The 19788-nt window shown below is 49.7% G+C and overlaps 1 protein-coding gene across 4 annotated transcripts in view; it reads left to right on the top strand.

The window, feature by feature from the left end:
- Positions 1 to 19788, top strand: part of LOC142245060 (neurabin-1-like) — a 208833-nt gene that overhangs the window by 73716 nt on the left and 115329 nt on the right. For all 4 annotated transcript variants that reach the window (XM_075317337.1, XM_075317334.1, XM_075317335.1 and 1 more), the window contains exons 8-9: positions 8450 to 8503; positions 11662 to 11891. In XM_075317337.1, coding sequence (XP_075173452.1) covers positions 8450 to 8503; positions 11662 to 11891 — 284 coding nt within the window. The remainder of the gene's footprint in view (positions 1 to 8449; positions 8504 to 11661; positions 11892 to 19788) is intronic.

The raw sequence follows: 19788 nt of genomic DNA, 5'->3' as shown, positions 1-19788 counted from the left end.
AGCTGGTAATGTCCAAAAAAGTGCTTCATGAGGCGGCAGTCAGGTCTTTCCATCCTTATCCTTGATTCCAAGATCACATCTCATCACAGGGAGGACACACGAGAAGGGGAGGGGGGAAAATAACGGGGAGTCCACAATTCCTCAGATGAACAATTACTGGAATTAAAACAACATGCAATTAAAAAGCAGCACGACAAACAGACGATAATGCATCACAATCGTCCTTAGGACGAAAAACAGAGAAGCTTAGCTCTTATGCTCTTATGCAAACTATATGGCAAAGGTTCCCCTTCCAGGGGATCTAAGTATTCAAGAATGGGGCAAAACTAAGCTGTTCATTCAACCCTGCCGGAGCAAGGGTCCCCAGGGAGAAGATCCACCTACTTTCCAATCTCAAGAGGGCCGTCTTGAGGTCACCTCCACGGATCCCACCGCCGACGAGGTCTATCCCCACCACCTTCAGTCCACCAGGATCACAATTGTGGTGGACCTTGAAGTGTCTGGGGAGAGTCCTCAACAGCGATTCCCATCCTTGGGATAGACCTCGTCGGCGGTGGGATCCGTGGAGGTGACCTCAAGACGGCCCTCTTGAGATTGGAAAGTAGGTGGATCTTCTCCCTGGGGACCCTTGCTCCGGCAGGGTTGAATGAACAGCTTAGTTTTGCCCCATTCTTGAATACTTAGATCCCCTGGAAGGGGAACCTTTGCCATATAGTTTGCATAAGAGCATAAGAGCTAAGCTTCTCTGTTTTTCGTCCTAAGGACGATTGTGATGCATTATCGTCTGTTTGTCGTGCTGCTTTTTAATTGCATGTTGTTTTAATTCCAGTAATTGTTCATCTGAGGAATTGTGGACTCCCCGTTATTTTCCCCCCTCCCCTTCTCGTGTGTCCTCCCTGTGATGAGATGTGATCTTGGAATCAAGGATAAGGATGGAAAGACCTGACTGCCGCCTCATGAAGCACTTTTTTGGACATTACCAGCTTTACTCCCAGTGTGGTTTTTGCGATGTCGCTTAGCCACACATAATTACTAAATGTGCATTTGATGTGTTTGGGTGACATTTGTGATGCTATGGTGGATGATGTTTGGTTGGATGTATGTGGGCGTGTCCACGGTGGTGCTTCTTGGCTTTGGCCGGGGGCGCCGGCGTTGGTCACGCCCACATGCAGGAATAGGTGGATATGTTCCCATTCTGGATGTGGATTTACAACACATTTGGGATGCATGGCCTCTTCTGCCTTGTACCTTGACGTGGTAGTGACCACCTCGGGACTTCTGGCTGTGTCTGGGGGCTCCCGATTGTGGTCACGTCCGCGTGTATGGACGATATGTGTGAATGCACTGATCCGTCAATATGATGTCTCCTTTGAGTATTGTGAGACTGTGCAGGCCTTTTTTAAGATAATCTTTGTCACATGGTATCATATTCATGGGTCCATCCGAACGTATATGTGCTCAGGTGGTTGAGATATGATTTGTATATGGTTTAACCGTTTGGATGTACCCCTGATGTGACTATGACTTGTAGCCGAACCGGCATGTACTCCTTATATGAGTTGCTATACGGCTGTCTAACTATGGATGCATCGCGTTGATGTGATTGGTGCACAGATACTTATAATATGCCATATGTACAGTCTACAGCTATATATGTGGAGAAGGTACGCTTGCCCTTTATGTTACCAACATCATGTGCAGTACGTAATACATCTGTCACTTTGGTCCGCCTGTCCGTGATGTCCTTCTTGTCCCTCCTAGCGCGCCGTCCAGACGAGAGTCTTGGGTGTATGCACCCGGCGGCATCTTAGGCGGCCATGCGCATGCGTCAATGACGTCACCGGAGAATTTTCTCCAACGCATGCGCACTTGGGCCGCCGCTGACCGCCGGTCTGCATACGATCCTCCCATGACGCGGTGGGCGCGTGCGCACGGCGGACGGTGAGATGGACATCACCTGGAGGCAACGGGGTATTTAGGGGAGGGGGAAAGGAGTCCACAACAGCGTGCGGTGCCCCTGAAAAAGGTATCCGAAACGCGCGTCGGGCGTGGACTCTGGACCGGCTCCCCTACCTACTCCGACCTTCGGTATGTACCTATAACATATATGTGACCCGATCGTGCATTGTGCACTCCGGGTTAGTACTGCATTATCCGATATCAGAGTTAGGTTGAGGGAGTCACTCTCTATGCTTGGGGATAACCTAGGGGTATTGTGATTGGCAATTTGCCGTTTACTCACCTAAGCATAGTGGATATACTTTTATCCGGTCTTGGTCCCCACGTTAGTGAGGTTACAATGTCCTCATAAGTGATGAGTATTACTAATCAGGAGTATGTGTGTGCACTCCTGTTTTTAATTTGTATGTACATTTCATGAATAAAATTGGATTAATCATTCCTTTGTGTGTTTCACATAATTTTGCAGTTAGACTGGAATGTTTCCTTCCATAATCAGATCCTATCAAGGGGGTTTTACTATAGGCAGATGATGTTTTTGCCTGACATGTATATTCACAACACATTATACCCCTTTTCTTCTATGAAAATTTGTTCAACTGTATGGTGCACTGTTGATTTTTGTCTATATACCCTCCTGTATTGCTCAGAGGAGACAACAGCATGTCGTCCACAAATAGCAAGGGTGCCAAAGCACAGACTTACTATGCTGCCTGTGCAGCATGTACGGCTATACTGCCGGCAGGTTCCACTGACCCTCATTGTGTGCAATGCTCGGCCCCTGTGGCACTTACTCAGCCGGAGCCTCTGCTAAGGGTGGCCCAGGGAGAACCACCTGTTAACACTGTCCAGGTGACAGGGACGGAGTTTGCAGTTTTTACTGAAAGACTTTCTGAGACTATGGCTAAGATATTAGAAGCCTTGCAGTCCAGGCCGGCATCTCAAGCCAGGGGCACTGTGGAATCATTGCCCCCTGGTCCCCCTCAGTTGGAACAGCAATGTCCTCCCGGGGTGTCTCATGGATCCCAGGGTGAGGTCTCTGACACGGACCGCAGCCCCAGACCGATTAAGCGAGCTCACTATGATATCCCCTCGACATCATCACAATGTTCAGGGTCTCAGCGAGAGGACTCTCTGTATGATGAAGCGGAGGTAGCTGATCAGGATTCTGATCCTGAAGCCGCTCTCAACCTTGATACTCCTGATGGGGACGCCATAGTGAATGATCTTATTGCGTCCATCAATGAAATGTTGGATATTTCTCCCTCAGCTCCTCCACTGGAGGAGTCAGCTTCTCAGCAGGAGAAATTCCGTTTCAGGTTTCCCAAGCGTACAAAGAGTATGTTTCTGGACCACTCTGACTTCAGAGAGGCAGTCCAGAAACACCGAGCTTGTCCAGATAAGCGTTTTTCCAAGCGCCTTAAGGATACATGTTACCCTTTCCCCCCTGACGTGGTCAAGGGCTGGACTCAGTGTCCCAAGGTGGATCCTCCAATCTCCAGACTTGCGGCTAGATCCATAGTCGCAGTGGAAGATGGAGCTTCACTCAAGGATGCAACTGACAGACAGATGGAGCTCTGGTTGAAATCCATCTATGAAGCTATCGGCGCGTCTTTTGCTCCAGCATTCGCAGCCGTATGGGCACTCCAAGCTATCTCAGCTGGTCAGGCGCAAATTGACGCACTCACACGTACGTCTGCGCCGCAGGTGGCGTCCATAACCTCTCAAACGTCGGCATTTGCGTCCTACGCTATTAATGCTGTCCTGGACTCTGCGAGCCGTACGGCGGTTGCAGCCGACAATTCGGTGGCAATACGCAGGGCCTTGTGGCTGCGGGAATGGAAGGCAGATTCGGCTTCCAAAAGGTGCTTAACTGGATTGCCATTTTCTGGCGACCGTTTGTTTGGTGAGAGATTGGATGAAATCATCAAACAATCCAAGGGAAAGGAAACATCCTTACCCCAGGCCAAACCAAAAACACCCCAACAGAGGAGGGGACAGTCGAGGTTTCGGTCCTTTCGGGGTGCGGGCAGGTCCCAATTCTCCTCGTCCAAAAGGCCGCAGAAGGATCAGAGAAACTCCGACGCATGGCGGTCTAAATCACGCCCTAAAAAGACCGCCGGAGGTGCCGCTACTAAGGCGGCTTCCTCATGACTTACGGCCTCCTCACACCGCATCCTCGGTCGGTGGCAGGCTCTCCCGCTTTTGCGACACCTGGCTGCCACAAGTAAAAGACCGTTGGGTGAGAGACATTTTGTCTCACGGTTACAGGATAGAGTTCAGCTCTCGTCCTCCGACTCGATTCTTCAGAACATCTCCGCCTCCCGAGCGAGCCGAGGCTCTTCTGCAGGCGGTGGGCATTCTGAAGGCAGAAGGAGTGGTGGTCCCGGTTCCTCTTCAGCAACAGGGTCACGGTTTCTACTCCAACCTGTTTGTGGTTCCAAAGAAGGACGGGTCCTTCCGTCCTGTTTTGGACCTAAAACTGCTCAACAAACACGTAAGGACCAGGCGGTTCCGGATGGAATCCCTCCGCTCCGTCATCGCCTCAATGTCCCAAGGAGATTTCCTAGCATCGATCGATATCAAGGATGCTTATCTCCACGTACCAATTGCTCCAGAGCATCAGCGCTTCTTGCGCTTCGCCATAGGAGACGAACACCTTCAGTTCGCGGCACTGCCGTTCGGCCTGGCGACAGCCCCAAGGGTTTTCACCAAGGTCATGGCTACAGTAGTTGCGGTCCTCCACTCTCAGGGTCACTCAGTGATACCTTACTTAGACGATCTGCTGGTCAAGGCACCCTCTCAAGAGGCATGCCAACACAGCCTCAACGTTACTCTGGAGATTCTCCAGAGTTTCGGGTGGATCATCAATTTTCCAAAGTCAAATCTGACACCGACATATCTTGGCATGGAGTTTCATACTCTTCCAGCGATAGTGAAGCTTCCGCTGGACAAACAGCGTTCACTACAGACAGGGGTGCAATCTCTCCTTCAAGGTCGGTCACACCCCTTGAGGCGCCTCATGCACTTCCTGGGGAAGATGGTGGCAGCAATGGAAGCAGTCCCTTTCGCGCAGTTTCACCTGCGTCCACTTCAATGGGACATCCTACGCAAGTGGGACAGGATGCCGACGTCCCTAGACAGGAACGTCTACCTCTCTCAGGCAACCAAAGCTTCCCTTCGGTGGTGGCTTCTTCCCACCTCATTATCGAAGGGGAAATCCTTCCTACCCCCATCCTGGGCGGTGGTCACGACGGACGCGAGTCTGTCAGGGTGGGGAGCAGTTTTTCTCCACCACAGGGCTCAGGGTACGTGGACTCAGCAAGAGTCCTCACTTCAGATCAATGTTCTGGAGATCAGGGCAGTGTATCTTGCCCTAAAAGCTTTCCAGCAGTGGCTGGAAGGCAAGCAGATCCGAATTCAGTCGGACAACTCCACAGCGGTGGCTTACATCAACCACCAAGGTGGGACACGCAGTCGGCAAGCCTTCCAGGAAGTCCGGCGGATTCTGCTGTGGGTGGAAGCCACAGCATCCACCATATCCGCAGTTCACATCCCGGGCGTAGAAAACTGGGAAGCAGACTTTCTCAGTCGCCAGGGCATGGACGCAGGGGAATAGTCCCTTCACCCGGACGTGTTTCAGGAGATCTGTTGCCGCTGGGGAATGCCGGACGTCAACCTAATGGCGTCACGGCACAACAACAAGGTCCCAACATTCATGGCTCGATCTCAAGATCACAGAGCTCTGGCGGCAGACGCCTTAGTTCAGGATTGGCCGCAGTTTCGGCTTCCTTATGTGTTTCCTCCTCTGGTACTGTTGCCCAGAGTGTTACGCAAGATAAGGGCCGACTGCCGCCGCGTCATCCTCGTCGCTCCAGACTGGCCGAGGAGGTCGTGGTACCCGGATCTGTGGCATCTCACGGTCGGCCAACCGTGGGCACTGCCAGACCGACCAGATTTGCTGTCTCAAGGGCCGTTTTTCCATCTGAATTTTGCGGCCCTCAACCTGACTGTGTGGCCATTGAGTCCTGGATCCTAGCGTCTTCAGGATTATCTCAAGAGGTCATTGCCACTATGAGACAGGCTAGGAAACCAACGTCCGCCAAGATCTACCACAGGCCGTGGAAAATATTCCTGTCGTGGTGCTCTGCTCAGGGGTTTTCTCCCTGGCCATTTGCCTTGCCCACTTTTCTGTCCTTTCGTCTCAATCAGGACATCTCCTTACCCTCGTTTTGTCCTCATCCAGTTCACCAATGTGAAAAGGATTTGCACTTGTTAGATCTGGTGAGAGCACTCAGACTCTACATTTCTCGTACGGCGCCCCTGCGCCGCTCGGATGCACTCTTTGTCCTTGTCGCTGGCCAGCGTAAAGGGACACAAGCTTCCAAGTCAACCCTGGCTCGGTGGATCAAGGAACCAATTCTCGAAGCTTACTGTTCCTCAGGGCTTCCGGTTCCCTCAGGACTGAAGGCCCATTCTACCAGGGCCGTGGGAGCGTCCTGGGCCTTGCGACACCAGGCTACGGCTCAGCAGGGTGTCAGGCAGCTACCTGGTCGAGCCTGCACACTTTCACGAAACATTATCAGGTGCATACCTATGCTTCGGCAGATGCCAGCCTAGGTAGGCGAGTCCTTCAGGCGGCAGTTGCCCACCTGTAGGACGGAGCCGTTACGGCTCTATTATGAGGTATTATTTACCCACCCAGGGACTGCTTTTGGACGTCCCAATTGTCTGGGTCTCCCAATAAGGAGCGACAAAGAAGGGAATTTTGTTTACTTACCGTAAATTCCTTTTCTTCTAGCTCCAATTGGGAGACCCAGCACCCGCCCCTGTTTTTGTATACACATGTTGTTCATGTTAAATGGTTTCAGTTCTCCGATATTCCTTCGGATTGAATTTACTTTAAACCAGTTTATAATTTTTTTCCTCCTTCTTGCTTTTGCACCAAAACTGATGAGCCCGTGGCAGCACGGGGGGTGTATAGGCTGAAGGGGAGGGGCTTTACACTTTTAGTGTAATACTTTGTGTGGCCTCCGGAGGCATAGCTATACACCCAATTGTCTGGGTCTCCCAATTGGAGCTAGAAGAAAAGGAATTTACGGTAAGTAAACAAAATTCCCTTCTTTTATGCTATTGGTCTTTAAAGGGAACCTGTCACCAGATTTGTCCCCTATAAGCTGTGGCCATCATCAGTGAGTTCTTATATACAATATTCCAGAATACTGTATGTAAGAGCCCAGACTGCTGTGTTCAACATAAAAAACACCTTTACTATACTCACCTAGGGGATGGCCCGGTCCAATGTGTGTCTCTCTCTGCTCTTCGGTCCGATGGGTGTTGCTGCTCTCTGGTCCGCAATCGTCATCCTCCTTCTGAGGCCCGTGTGTGCACGTGCAGGAGGTCTCTATCTTTTCCTCGCGCCTACGCATTACAATACTTTGATCTGCGCATGCGCAGGATCGCAATGCCGGCGTGTATGGATGTCATCGGACGTGTCATCCGTACTGGGTTGGTTAGGAGGAGAACGGTGAGCACAAGCAGAGGGGTGACGCCGGACCAGAGAGCAGTGACACCGATCGGACCTCCCCTAGGTGAGTATTGTAAAGGTGTGGGTTATTTTTTTTTTTTTTTATCCTCTACACAGCGGCCTGGGCTCTTATATACAGTATTCTGGAATGCTGTATATAAGAGCTCACTGGTGGTGACCGCAGCTTATCACCAAATCTGGTGACCGGTTCCCTCTAAATACTTGTGTGGCCTTGAGTCTCATTCACTAGCATTGTGCAAAAATATACTCCCATTATTTTTGGTGCAGGATTTCCACCCCCCCCCCCCCAGCACTAAGGCTACTTTCACACATCCGGCTTGAGCCCTGCGGCTCAATCCGGCTGTGCAAGCTATGCAACGGATGCGGTGAAAACACCGCATCCTTTGCATAAGTTTTTCCCATGCGGCCCGCCCGGTTTTTGCCGCTTGCGGCATGCTACTGAGCATGCGCAGTGGCAAAAACCGCATGCGGCGGCCGGATGCGGTATTTGCCGCATCGCGCCGCATCCGGTCGCCATAGGCATGCATTGAGAGATGCGCCGCATCGGCCGAATGCGGCGCGATGCGGTTTTTTTTTGCCGCACGAAAAAACGTGCCAGGCAACGTTCCATCCGGCCGCCGCATCGGCTAAATCTGCCGCATGCGGCAAAAACCAGATGGAACGCAAGGCCATGCGGCACAATGCGGCACTAATTAAAGTCTATGCAGGAAAATCGCAACCGGCAGCAAAAAAAACCGGTTGCGATTTTCCTGCAAAGTGCCGGATTGTGCCGCAGAAGAAAAACCGGAGGTGTGAAAGTACCCCCTAAGTGTGCCACCTGAATGTGACCACCTCTACACGAGGGGTTTTATTGCTAGGACTATTGATGTTGTAATTGCACACGTCTTGAATTTTGTGTTTTACTAACTTGGATTTCTTTTTTTTTTTCTTTTTCACATTTAGATCCAGCTGAAGCACGCTGTCACTACTGCTGAAGTCAACCAGCTGAAAGACCGGGTGAGTCCGCAGTGCAATCATGCAGACTCCACAGATCTGCTCCAATTTCCTTGTCACTTTCTGCTCTTAAGACATGTATATTTTATTGGGATGTGTTCCTGGAATATAACGCTTACATAAGAGCAAAGTAGGGATGGGAAGTTCTCGTGCCTTAATATCAGCTGGGCATTTTGACTCCCCTAACCCCCCCCCCCTCCCCTCCTTTGTCCTTGCCTAAGGTCAGCAATGGTGGATCAGAGACCTAAGACTTATGTCCGTCTTATGTCCGTTAGTTCTAAAAGTTAAAGAGGTATTCCCATCTCCAAGATTCTACCCCAACATGTAGTAGGTGTAATAATATTAGCAAATACCTCCAGTTAGAAATGTAGTATAGTTCTCCCTCTTAACCATGTCTCTTACCTCATGTGCAGGGCATTGCAGCTTGGGTATCCATGCTTATGTCCACTCATATAATGACAGTTAGCTGTTTGTGGTCGTAACCATAGATACCTAAGCTGCAATGCCCTGCACATGATGTAAGAGATGTGGCTATATCAGGAGACTTCTACTACATTTTTAATTAAAGGTATTTGCTAATATACTGTATTTTTTGCTTGATAAGTTGCAACCGTTTATATGACGCACCCCAAATTTAGAAAAAAAAAAAGGGGGGGGGCTTCCGGCTTCTACTCTAGTGGTGTTTTACTGTGAGTGGGTGGCAGCAGTGGTGGAGCGGGGTTACTGGAGGCAGGGGCGGTGCTGAAGTAGAGCGATGTTGCGGTGATGGCTATGTTGGCTGCGGTGGGGGCTGTGCTAGCTGCATGAGGCGGGGCGGTGCTGAAGTAGAGCGATGTTGCGGTGACTGCTATGTTGGCTGCGGTGGGGGCTGTGCTAGCTGCATGAGGCGGGGCGGTGCTGAAGTAGAGTGATGTTGCGGTGACTGCTATGTTGGCTGCGTTGGGGGCTGTGCTGGCTGCGTGATGCAGGGCGGTGCAGCAGGTGAGATGCTCTATCGGCGGGGTTGTGCTGGCTGCAGGCGCCGTGGTGGCTGTGTCACAGATGGTCTGTCGGCAGTGCAGACTTCAAAGAAATGGTGCCTGGAGTCAGCGCTTGCGTAGATTGTGCTCTTGGCTCATTGACAAGCCGAGATCTCTTCTGCACATGCGCCACCTCTGGGAACCATTTTCCTTAAGTCTGCTGCTGGGAGATCAATGGGCTGGAGGCAATGTGTGCACACAGACCCATGGCGCATTATTTGAAGCCCGCACCACCCTGCTCCACACAGCCCCCACCGCAGCCAGGACCGCACCCATTCTCCACCTCTCGGTAAGCTACATTCCCATTATAAGAAATACCCCTCTTTTTTTCCTCCCAAATTTTTGGTAGAAAAAGTGCGCCCTATAAGTCGAAAAATATGGTAATTATTATTACACCTATGACATATTGAGATAGGATCTTTGAGATGGGAAGAACCTTTGAACTCACACTTCTTGGCTGTTTGTTAGCGTTCTTCACATGGGGGACTTGCGGAGAGAAAATAAAGGCAGAGCTGGGACGAGAAAGCTGCCAGGGGATTCAATAAATGTTATTCTGTAGTTCACAGGAACTCAGAAACTGAGACGATGAGCAGGAGTGGGGGTCAGATTAGTGGTCACATAACACTGCTGCCCTTAATGAAGGGGGAAACGTATAAAATTTCCTGGAATGAAATAAAGTACTCTGCTGGAATATGGCTGATGTGTAAGCACGGTGATCCATACTTACCAATATACAGTGGGGGAATTGTATATAATGATCCCAAGCACACCGCTAGGGCAATCAAGGAGTGGCTTCGTGAGAAGCATATGAAGGTCCTGGAGTGGCCTAGCCAGTCTCCAGATCTCAACCCCATAGAAAACCTTTGGAGGGAGTTGAAAGTCCTGTTGCTCAGCGACAGACCCAAAACATCACTGCTCTAGAGGAGATCTGCATGGAGGAATGGGCCAACATACCACCAACAGTGTGTGCCAACCTTATGAAGACTTCCAGAAAACGTTTCACCTCTGTCATTGCCAACAAAGGATATATGACCAAATACTTATTTTTCACCATAATTTGCAAATAAAATCCTGCCAAATTAGACAAGGTGATTTTCTGGATTTGTTTTCTCATTTTGTCTCTCATGGTTGTGATCTACCTATGATGTCAATTACAGGCCGACCTCATCTTTTTAAATGGGAGAAGTTGTATAATTTGGTGGCTGACTAAATACTTTTTCCCCACTGTAAATGTGCCAGAACGCTAAGAAAAAAGAAAAAAAAAAATTGTCCTAACAATCAGCTTTTTTAAACTGTATAAACCACTATGTGATAAGGTTGATAACTTACTAAGACTATATAGTCTGTTTGCGCTAAGACTTAAGGGGAATCTATCAACAGATTTTTGCTTTTTAGTCTGAGAGCAGCATGATGTAGGGGAAGAGACCCTGATTCCAGGGATGTCACTTGCTCAGCAGCTTGCTGTAGTTTCATTACAATCAGTGATTTATCTGCAGGAAATTATCACTTTGTCGCCTCCATTGATTGGCAGCTTCCTATGTACACTGTGGATTGCCAATCAGTGGTGTGGGCAGGGTTATACAGAGCTTAGCATTCTGACCAATGCTACATCAACAGCAGAGAAAACAGTGATTTTATCAAAACTGCACCCACAGTTCAGTAAGTGATACATCCCTGGAATCTGGGTCTGTCCCTACATGATTAGCTTTCCAATTACATAGAAAAATCCTGCTGACACACACATCGTGTGGCCAAATAACAGTATGCCCCTGCTACATGTAATACCAACAACATCGGGACAAAGAGTCAGCAACACCTATAAATAAAGGCAAGAGACCAGGATACACAAAATCGATTGGTATATATAAAACTGAAACTTAGAATGCAATTAGATGCCTATATCTAAAGGTGTTATAAATCCTCAATATCATAAATATTCTGTATATTTTATTTAATGGAAAAAACAACACATGGGTAAAAAAAATCAAAGTTGAGGACATCAAGCAGATGCATACATAGTAGGAATCTCACAGTATGGACGGGGCATAGGCAGTGCAGCATATAAATATGTCCAGATAGAAAATGTGTAATATTTAATTATTGGCATTAAGATCAGGCAATTTGACATATTTTATTTAATAGATCAAAGCTACAGAGAATGAGAAGCTGGACTGGGAAACCAACCGAATAAAGTACCAACAATCTGTGGAAGAAAACAAGGAGAAAATTAAGAAGTTGGAGACCTATTGGTTGGAGGCTCAGGCGCTGTGTAAGACAGTAAATGAACACCTGAAGGAAACACAGGAGCAGTACGACACCCTGGAGAAGAAATACACCAAGGCCAAGAAACTACTGAAGGATTATCAGATAAGGTAGGCTGTGTTCCTCCTTTTCCACCAGTCATTTACTGACTGAGGTCCTCGGAGCCTGTGTTATATCTGTGCAAGCAGCAGTCATGGTGATCTATGAGTAGGGTTAGAGAACCTGACTGCCATCTTCCCAAAATCATGCCATACCTGTTCCCATACTGCCGGCTATTGGAGCTCAGCTCTTCACTTGGAGCTGCGCTGTGATATCAGACTAACGCTGGGTTCACACCAACATGTACAAAACAATCTGTTTTACGTCCAGAAAAAGACAATTTCTCTGACGCCTCATTGGGGGACACAGGACCATGGGTGTTATGCTGCTTATCCATAGGAGGACACTAAGTAGATGCAAAGATGTTAGCTCCTCCCCTGCAGTATACACCCCCTGGCCCAGCCAGGCTACTTCAGTTTTAGCCTAGTGTCTATAGGAGGCATATCTCTGCAGACTACTGCAGCAAGAATTTTTTGTTTTTAGAGGGCGACGGTTTCCTTCGGCGACCGATTTCCCAAAACCATCAACAGGCGGGAACGCGGAGTGTCGCCTCCTCGTACCCCTCCAGCGACGCTGGATCCTGCGCTATTACTCACTGGACGACAGGTCTCATGGCACTGATTTTCCAGAGCCCAGAGCAGATGAAAACTTCCTCAGTTTCTCTTGCAGGCTCTGAGTTGATACACATTCTGCACAAAGTGTGACCAGGCAGCAGGCATCAGGCATCAGACTGCCATCTCCACAGGAGTTGAGGTGAGATCCTTCCGATTTTTTCCACAGCCCAGAGCAGATGAAAACTTCCTCAGTCCCTCTGGCAGGCTCTGAGTTGATACAAGTTCTGCCAGCAGGCGTCAGACTCTCCACACTGAATTGGAGCAAAGGTCACACTGAGTGGATGCACATGAGCTGTGATGGCAGACTCCTGCATAGCATTCCACCTGTGGCGGGGGGAGGGGAGAGCCCCCAGGACTCAGTGCAGCCACAGCTGCGGTACACTTATAGAGTTTTTTTCTGTCTACCATTGTTGTGCAGGACTGGAGGGGGGAAGGAGAGTCCCTTCCCACCATTTTTTTGTTATATTGTATTTTCTCATGCCTTCTTGTCAGAGCTAAGCCCCGTCCCCTCTGACACTCGATAAGAAAGCGCGCGTAACCCTCCTCACACAGGATCTGCAGAGCATTGCTCCCTCTTGTTGTGATCAGAGCCTGTGGGCGTCTCTCAGAGCTGGCTTCCTCCTTCCCAGAACTGGGACGCAGGAGGAGGGGGGGGGGGGAGGGGTCATCAGGGTTCTGGGTGAGTTATAGCCTCACTTGCACATTAGCTCTGCAGAGCATTGCTCCCTCATTACAATCAGAGTTTGTGGCTCATCAGCCAGGGGCTGCAGTCACATGTTTTATGCCCTGCACAACTACAGCAACAACTATAAGACGCTGAGCTACTAGGGGATGATAACACCTCTTCCTTCTGTGAGTCCGGCTCCCAGTCCCCCGGAATGGGCACAGTTCCCAGAACCTGGTGCTGGCTATGCAACATGGTCCTCACACCCCTCGGGGCCCCTGGACACAACGCAGCCTGATGACACCTCTATAGAGGGTCCTTCTGATAATAATCAGCCCTCTGCTTCACCGGTTGCACATCAGAAAAAGGGCATGACCCCCATGGTTCTCCCTCTGGGGTACACAGAGGGGGTTCTCCCACATGTTCCGCGGTCTCTGAGGAGCCGGAGGAAGGGGAATGATGTTTGTACCGGGATGATTCCTTGGTTTCAACCTCCCCGAGCGATTAAGCTGCGATGGACTCCCTTATTGCAGCAATCAACCAAAACTCTGCATGTGGAAGATCTCCCATCCACTACTACTGACCCTGTGGTCTCCTTTAAAAGGGAGAAGAAACCTCAAAAAAAAAAAAAAATTTTTTTGACGCCGCTTCGGTATCCGTAAACTCATGGAGTCACGGTACCCCTTTGGCTTAGCTGTTTCTAAGGGCTGGGCTGATCCGGCCTCGGTGGACCCTCACCCGGCTTCCGCCTGCCTGAAGGACCACTCCTGTCTTTTACTTGATGAATCCTCCTTCAAGGACCCGACAGACAGACAAGTGGAGCAGCTCGATCGCTCTGCCTCGGGGCCGCGGGTCCCTCTCCCCTTCCGTGTGGGTCGCACAGGCACCGGGACTACCAGTTTCTCTCAGACCCTCACAGATGTAACAGTTGACATTGCTGCGGTTGCAGAGTACCTCATGCAGGCCTCCCTTGGCGCTGCTACCTGCGCAGTTATTGCCGCCTCAAATACCATAGCCATTCGTAAAGCCCTCTGGTTCCGATAATGGAGAGCGGACTCTGTCTCTAAGAAGCCTCTCACAGTACTCTTTTCCAGACTGATGGTTTGCCGATCGTCTGGACAGGCTCTTTTTTTTTTCTTTTTTTTTTTTTTTTTTTTTGTCTGACGCCACGGGAGGAAAAGAGTACCTCCCTCCCCCAACTCTAGCCCAGGATGTTTTTTACTAGACACGCAGGGCCCGACCTTCTGAGCCCTCCCCGAGTCCACCTCGTCCTGGCAGTCTAGACAAAGACCGAGGAGTCTCGTTGTCCTCCATCTGCCATCTGGGCCGCCGCCTCAGACCACAAATGGGTGTGAAACCTTGTGTCTTCCGGTTACCACATTGAATTCTGAATCCGATTTACCTGGTCAGTCTTTTTTCTCTAACCCCCCCAAAGGCTCCAAAACACCACAAGGCCTTCTCCTCAGCAATCCACTCCCTCTAAACGGCGGGGGTGATGGTACCTGTTCCGGACGGCGAGAGGTTCAAGGCCTTTTATGCTAACCTCTCGTGGTCCCCAAAAAAGGACGGGTCAGTTCGTCCCATCCTGGACCTCTAACACCTGAGCAAACGTGCACGTAAGGAGATTCAGAATGGACTTCCTAGGGTCCATTATTACCTTTATGGTCGAAGGAGAATTCCTTGCCTCCCTAGCTATCAGGGACGCGTACCTGCACATACCCATTGCTCCAGCTCACCAAAAGTTCCTCCGCTTCGCGGTTCAGGACTTCTTTTTTTCATTTGTGGCCCTACCCTCGGCTCTGCCACAGCACCAAGGGTCTTAACTAAGGTCATGGTGGCCGCCATGAGTGCCCTTCACGCCAGGAGAGTGGCTGTTCTGGCTTGCTTGGATGACCTCCTCATCAAGGGCTCAACCAGCGTGCAGATCTCTGTGGGCACCCTATCCCGCTTAGGGCGGCTTCTGACTCCAGTCAAATCATCCCCGGTCCCGTCAAAATCCGTCACCTCCCTGGGCATGTCCCTGGACACTCTTCGGGGCTTGATATTTTCCCCTCAAGACAAGGCGACCGCTCTACAACAAGCGGTACACTGCCCTCTACGTACTCCTCTCGCTCCATACGATTCAGTATGAGAGTGCTAGGTAGGATAGCGGCGGCTATAGAGGCAGTGCTGCTCGCTTAGCCACACCACCGCCCACTGCAGCTTGCACTTCTAGCTGCGTGGGACAAGAGCCCCCTTTCCTTGGATGAACTTTTCACCTGACACCTTCAGTCAGGTATGCGCTTTGCTGGTGGCTTCAGTCCTCTTCCATATCGAGAAGGAGTTTTTCTCCCCCAAGTGGACTGGCTACTCCTGACCACGGACGCCAGCCTCTTAGTTTGGGGAGTAGCGTACTGGCTCCACACTGCTTCGGGACGTTGGACACCCCAGGAGTCTTCACTTTCCAGAAATCATCCTGAAAATCAGCGCGATCTTCTCGCTCTCAGGTCATTCCCCCCTTCTGCTAGCAGGTTGTTTGATTCGGGTCCAATTGGACAATGCAACAGCTGTGGCCTATGTCAATCGGCAGGGAGGTACCAGCAGCAAGACAGCTTATCTCGAGGTCCTCAGGATCCTCACCTGGGCCTAATCGACGGGGGTCCGTGTTTTTCAGCGTTACACATACCAGGAGTAGAGAACTGGGCGGCGGACCTTCTAAGTCGCCAAGGCCTGGCCGCCGGAGAGTGGTTTCTCCACCCAGAAGTGTTCCCACACATCTGCACTCACTGGAGTACACCAGACGTGGATCTAATGGCCTCAAGGTTGAACGCAAAGGTAACCGCGTTCTTAGCCAGGTCACGTGATCCACAGTCCATTGGCGCGGATGCTCTAGTCTCCTGAAGTCGTTTCCGTCCAACTTACATGTTTTTTGCCTCTGCCCCGGCTGTCGCGAGTAATCAGGAAGATCAGGGCAGAAGGAGTCCCGGTGATATTAATAGCACCAGACTAGCCCAGGTGTGCCTGGTATGCTGAATTAGTACAATTGCTCATGGCGCCTCGTAAGCATCCCAGACTTGCTGACCCAAGGGCCCATTTCCCATCAGAACTCCAGAGCCCTGAAGCGGACGGCCTGGCCATTGAGACCTGGACTTTAACAAGAGCGAGATTCTCTCCTGCGGTCATCTCCACCATGTACAGTGCCCGAAAGCCGACCTTCATCCCGTATTTACCACCGTACGTGGAAAACTTTCCTTTCCCAGTGCAGAGAATCTAATGTCCAACCTATGCCTCTGGCGATCCCTAGAATTCTTGATTTTTTTTTTTTTTTATTTTTTTTTTTTTTTGCAGTCAGGTTGCAAAAGGGGTTGGCCCTCAGCTCCCTTAAGGGGCAGGTTTCATCTCTCTCAATATTCTATCAATACCGCCTAGCTTGCACTCCGCAAGTCAAGACTTTCCTCAAGGGTGTTTCCCATCTAGTTTCCCTGTATAAACGGTCGCTGCACCCATGGGACCGCAATCTCGTTTTGGACGGTATCCAGAGGTCCCCTTTTGAACCTCTTAAGGAATCTTCTCTTGCTCTTCGCTCCTGGAAGGTAACATTCTTAGTGGCGATTACGTCCATCAGACAAGTTTCGGAACTGGCAGCACTCTCTTGCCGCGAACCCTTTCTGATCTTTCATCAGGACAAGGTGGTTCTACGCCCCCTTCTGGATTTTCTTCCGAAGGTTACTTCCCTGTTTCATATAAACGAGGACATTGTTCTGCCTTCCTTTTGTCCACACCCAGTCCATAGGGTGGAAAGGGTTCTATATTCGCTAGACCTTGTGAGGGCTCTGAGATTACGTACCCAGGACAGCCCCTTTAGGAACATAGACTCCTTGTTCGTCATTTTTGAAAGGCCTAAGAAAGGAGAGGCAGCTTCATAGGCAACGCTGGCTCGCTGGATTCGCTCTGCGATCCAGGTGGTCTACCGCTTGCAACTCAAGCCCATTCCTAGTGGGCTGCGGACTCATTCCACGCGAGCAGTTGGCGCCTCTTGGGCCATTAGGCATCAGGCTTCAGTGGAACAGAGGTGTAAGACTGCGACCTTGTCTTGCCTACATACTGTTTCAAAGCATTACTGAGTCCATACCCAGGCTTCGGCTGAGACGAACCTAGGTAGGAAAATTCTGCAAACGATAGTGGAGTACCTATCTCAGTAGGCGCTCCTGGCTATCTGGGACTAGTTCCTAGTCCTTGGGTTGCGTCGTTTATTGTTTACCCACCCATGGACTGCTTTAGGACGTCCCATGCTCCTGTGTCCCCCCAATAAAGCGTCAGAGAAAAACTGATTTTTGTGTACTCACCGTAAAATCATTTTCTCTTAGCCATCATTGGGGGACACAGCACCCTCCCTTTTGCCCTGTTGGGCCTTAGCTTTTTTCTGTCTCGGTACTTTTTTGTTATGAGTATTCACTCACGTTTTTTTTTTGTTACTTGTTCTCCTACTGCTTGTGTACTAAAACTGAAGTAGCCTGGCTGGGCCAGGGGGTGTATACTGCACGGGAGGAGCTAACATCTTTGCATCTACTTAGTGTCCTCCTATGGATAAGCAGCATAACACCCATGGTCCTGTGTCCCCCAATAATGGCTAAGCGAAAACTATTTTACGGTGATTACACAAAAATCCGTTTTTTTTTCCATCTGTTTATTACAACCATGTGCAAATTTATATGTCTGTTGTTTTTTACATGGACAAGATCATAAATAATAAAGAAAAAAACAAAAAAGCTAGCACTAAATGTGCACTACAGCACTCACCTGGTCTATTTCAATCCCGTACCCATGACTGGATCATGGCTGTGGGCGGGACAGGTCCAAGCAAATGCTGCATGAAGTAAATAGCCTGTGGACAGGCCCTGATGACTGAATGTGAACAGTCACCAACCGCCAAAATCTAGACAGGTGGACTACATCCCAAATTGGGGTGCATAGCAAGGCGGGGGTCAGCCACCGACCAATTCAATGAAGAAAAAACAAAAAAGCTAGCACTAAATAGACTGACTGCCCCAATAGAGATTTGCCGTGAAGTGGCGGGGTGGCTCAAGAAATTGCAATTTTTTGCCAAAAATCTCAAATTTTAAATTCGCTAATTAGCGAGTAACCCGAAAGCCGTACTATTTGCTACTCACACGAAAAGTACAGCTTTCGGGTTATTCACTACTTATCGAGTATTTCCCATTGACTTACATTGCGCCCGCTACTCATAACAAATATGCGAGTAGCGGACAGTACTCACGAACAGCATAGCCAACTACTATGATATACTACAATAGTCAACTACTTGCTCAACACTACTCATGAGTTGACCAAAATATTTGTGGTCAACTTATGTGAAAATTGAAGCCAAAAATAGTTAGAACTCGGGGAAAAAAATATTTCTCGGAACAGACAAAATTTATTTACATTTTTTTTTATCAGCAAAAAATAAATAAAAATAAGCACAGATCACACAGTGGACATACCGTATTTTTCGGACTATAAGACGCACCTGACCATAAGACGCACCCTGGTTTTAGAGGAGGAAAATAGGAAAATAAAAAATATGGTCATGACACACTGTTATGGGGCGAGGATCTGCTGCTGACACTGTTATGGGGGTAATGTCCCCAAATTCTCTACTAAGGTACCCCATTCTGATAAGGATCCTCCTGCCTTGTATATGATCCTGCTCATATACCCCCCATCCTGCTAATAATATACCCCCCCATCCATCCTGCTCATGATATACCCCCATCCATCCTGCTCATGATAAACACCCATCCATCCTGCTCATGATATGCCCCCATCCATCCTGCTCATGATATGCCCCCATCCATCCTGCTCATGATATGCCCCCATCCATCCTGCTCAAGATATGCCCCCATCCATCCTGCTCATGATATTCCCCCATCCATCCTGCTCATGATATGCCCCCATCCATCCTGCTCATGATATGCCCCCATCCATCCATCCTGCTCATGATATGCCCCCATCCATCCTGCTCATGATATGCCCCCATCCATCCTGCTCATGATATGCCCCCATCCATCCTGCTCATGATATGCCCCCATCCATCCTGCTCAAGATATGCCCCCATCCATCCTGCTCATGATATGCCCCCATCCATCCTGCTCAAGATATGCCCCCATCCATCATGCTCAAGATATGCCCCCATCCATCCTGCTCAAGATATGCCCCCATCCATCCTGCTCATGATATGCCCCCATCCATCCTGCTCAAGATATGCCCCCATCCATCCTGCTCAAGATATGCCCCCATCCATCCTGCTCATGATATGCCCCCATCCATCCTGCTCATGATATGCCCCCATCCATCCTGCTCAAGATATGCCCCCATCCATCCTGCTCATGATATGCCCCCATCCATCCTGCTCATGATATGCCCCCATCCATCCTGCTCATGATATGCCCCCATCCATCCTGCTCATGATATGCCCCCATCCATCCTGCTCATGATATGCCCCCATCCATCCTGCTCATGATATGCCCCCATCCATCCTGCTCATGATATGCCCCCATCCATCCTGCTCATGATATGCCCCCATCCATCCTGCTCATGATATGCCCCCATCCATCCTGCTCATGATATGCCCCCATCCATCCTGCTCAT

This window comes from Anomaloglossus baeobatrachus, chromosome 7, assembly GCF_048569485.1.
Source record: "Anomaloglossus baeobatrachus isolate aAnoBae1 chromosome 7, aAnoBae1.hap1, whole genome shotgun sequence".
In the NCBI taxonomy this organism is placed as follows: Eukaryota; Metazoa; Chordata; class Amphibia; order Anura; family Aromobatidae; genus Anomaloglossus; species Anomaloglossus baeobatrachus.
The sequence above is the reverse complement of the archived record's forward strand: the minus strand, read 5'-3'. Positions and strand labels throughout refer to the sequence as shown.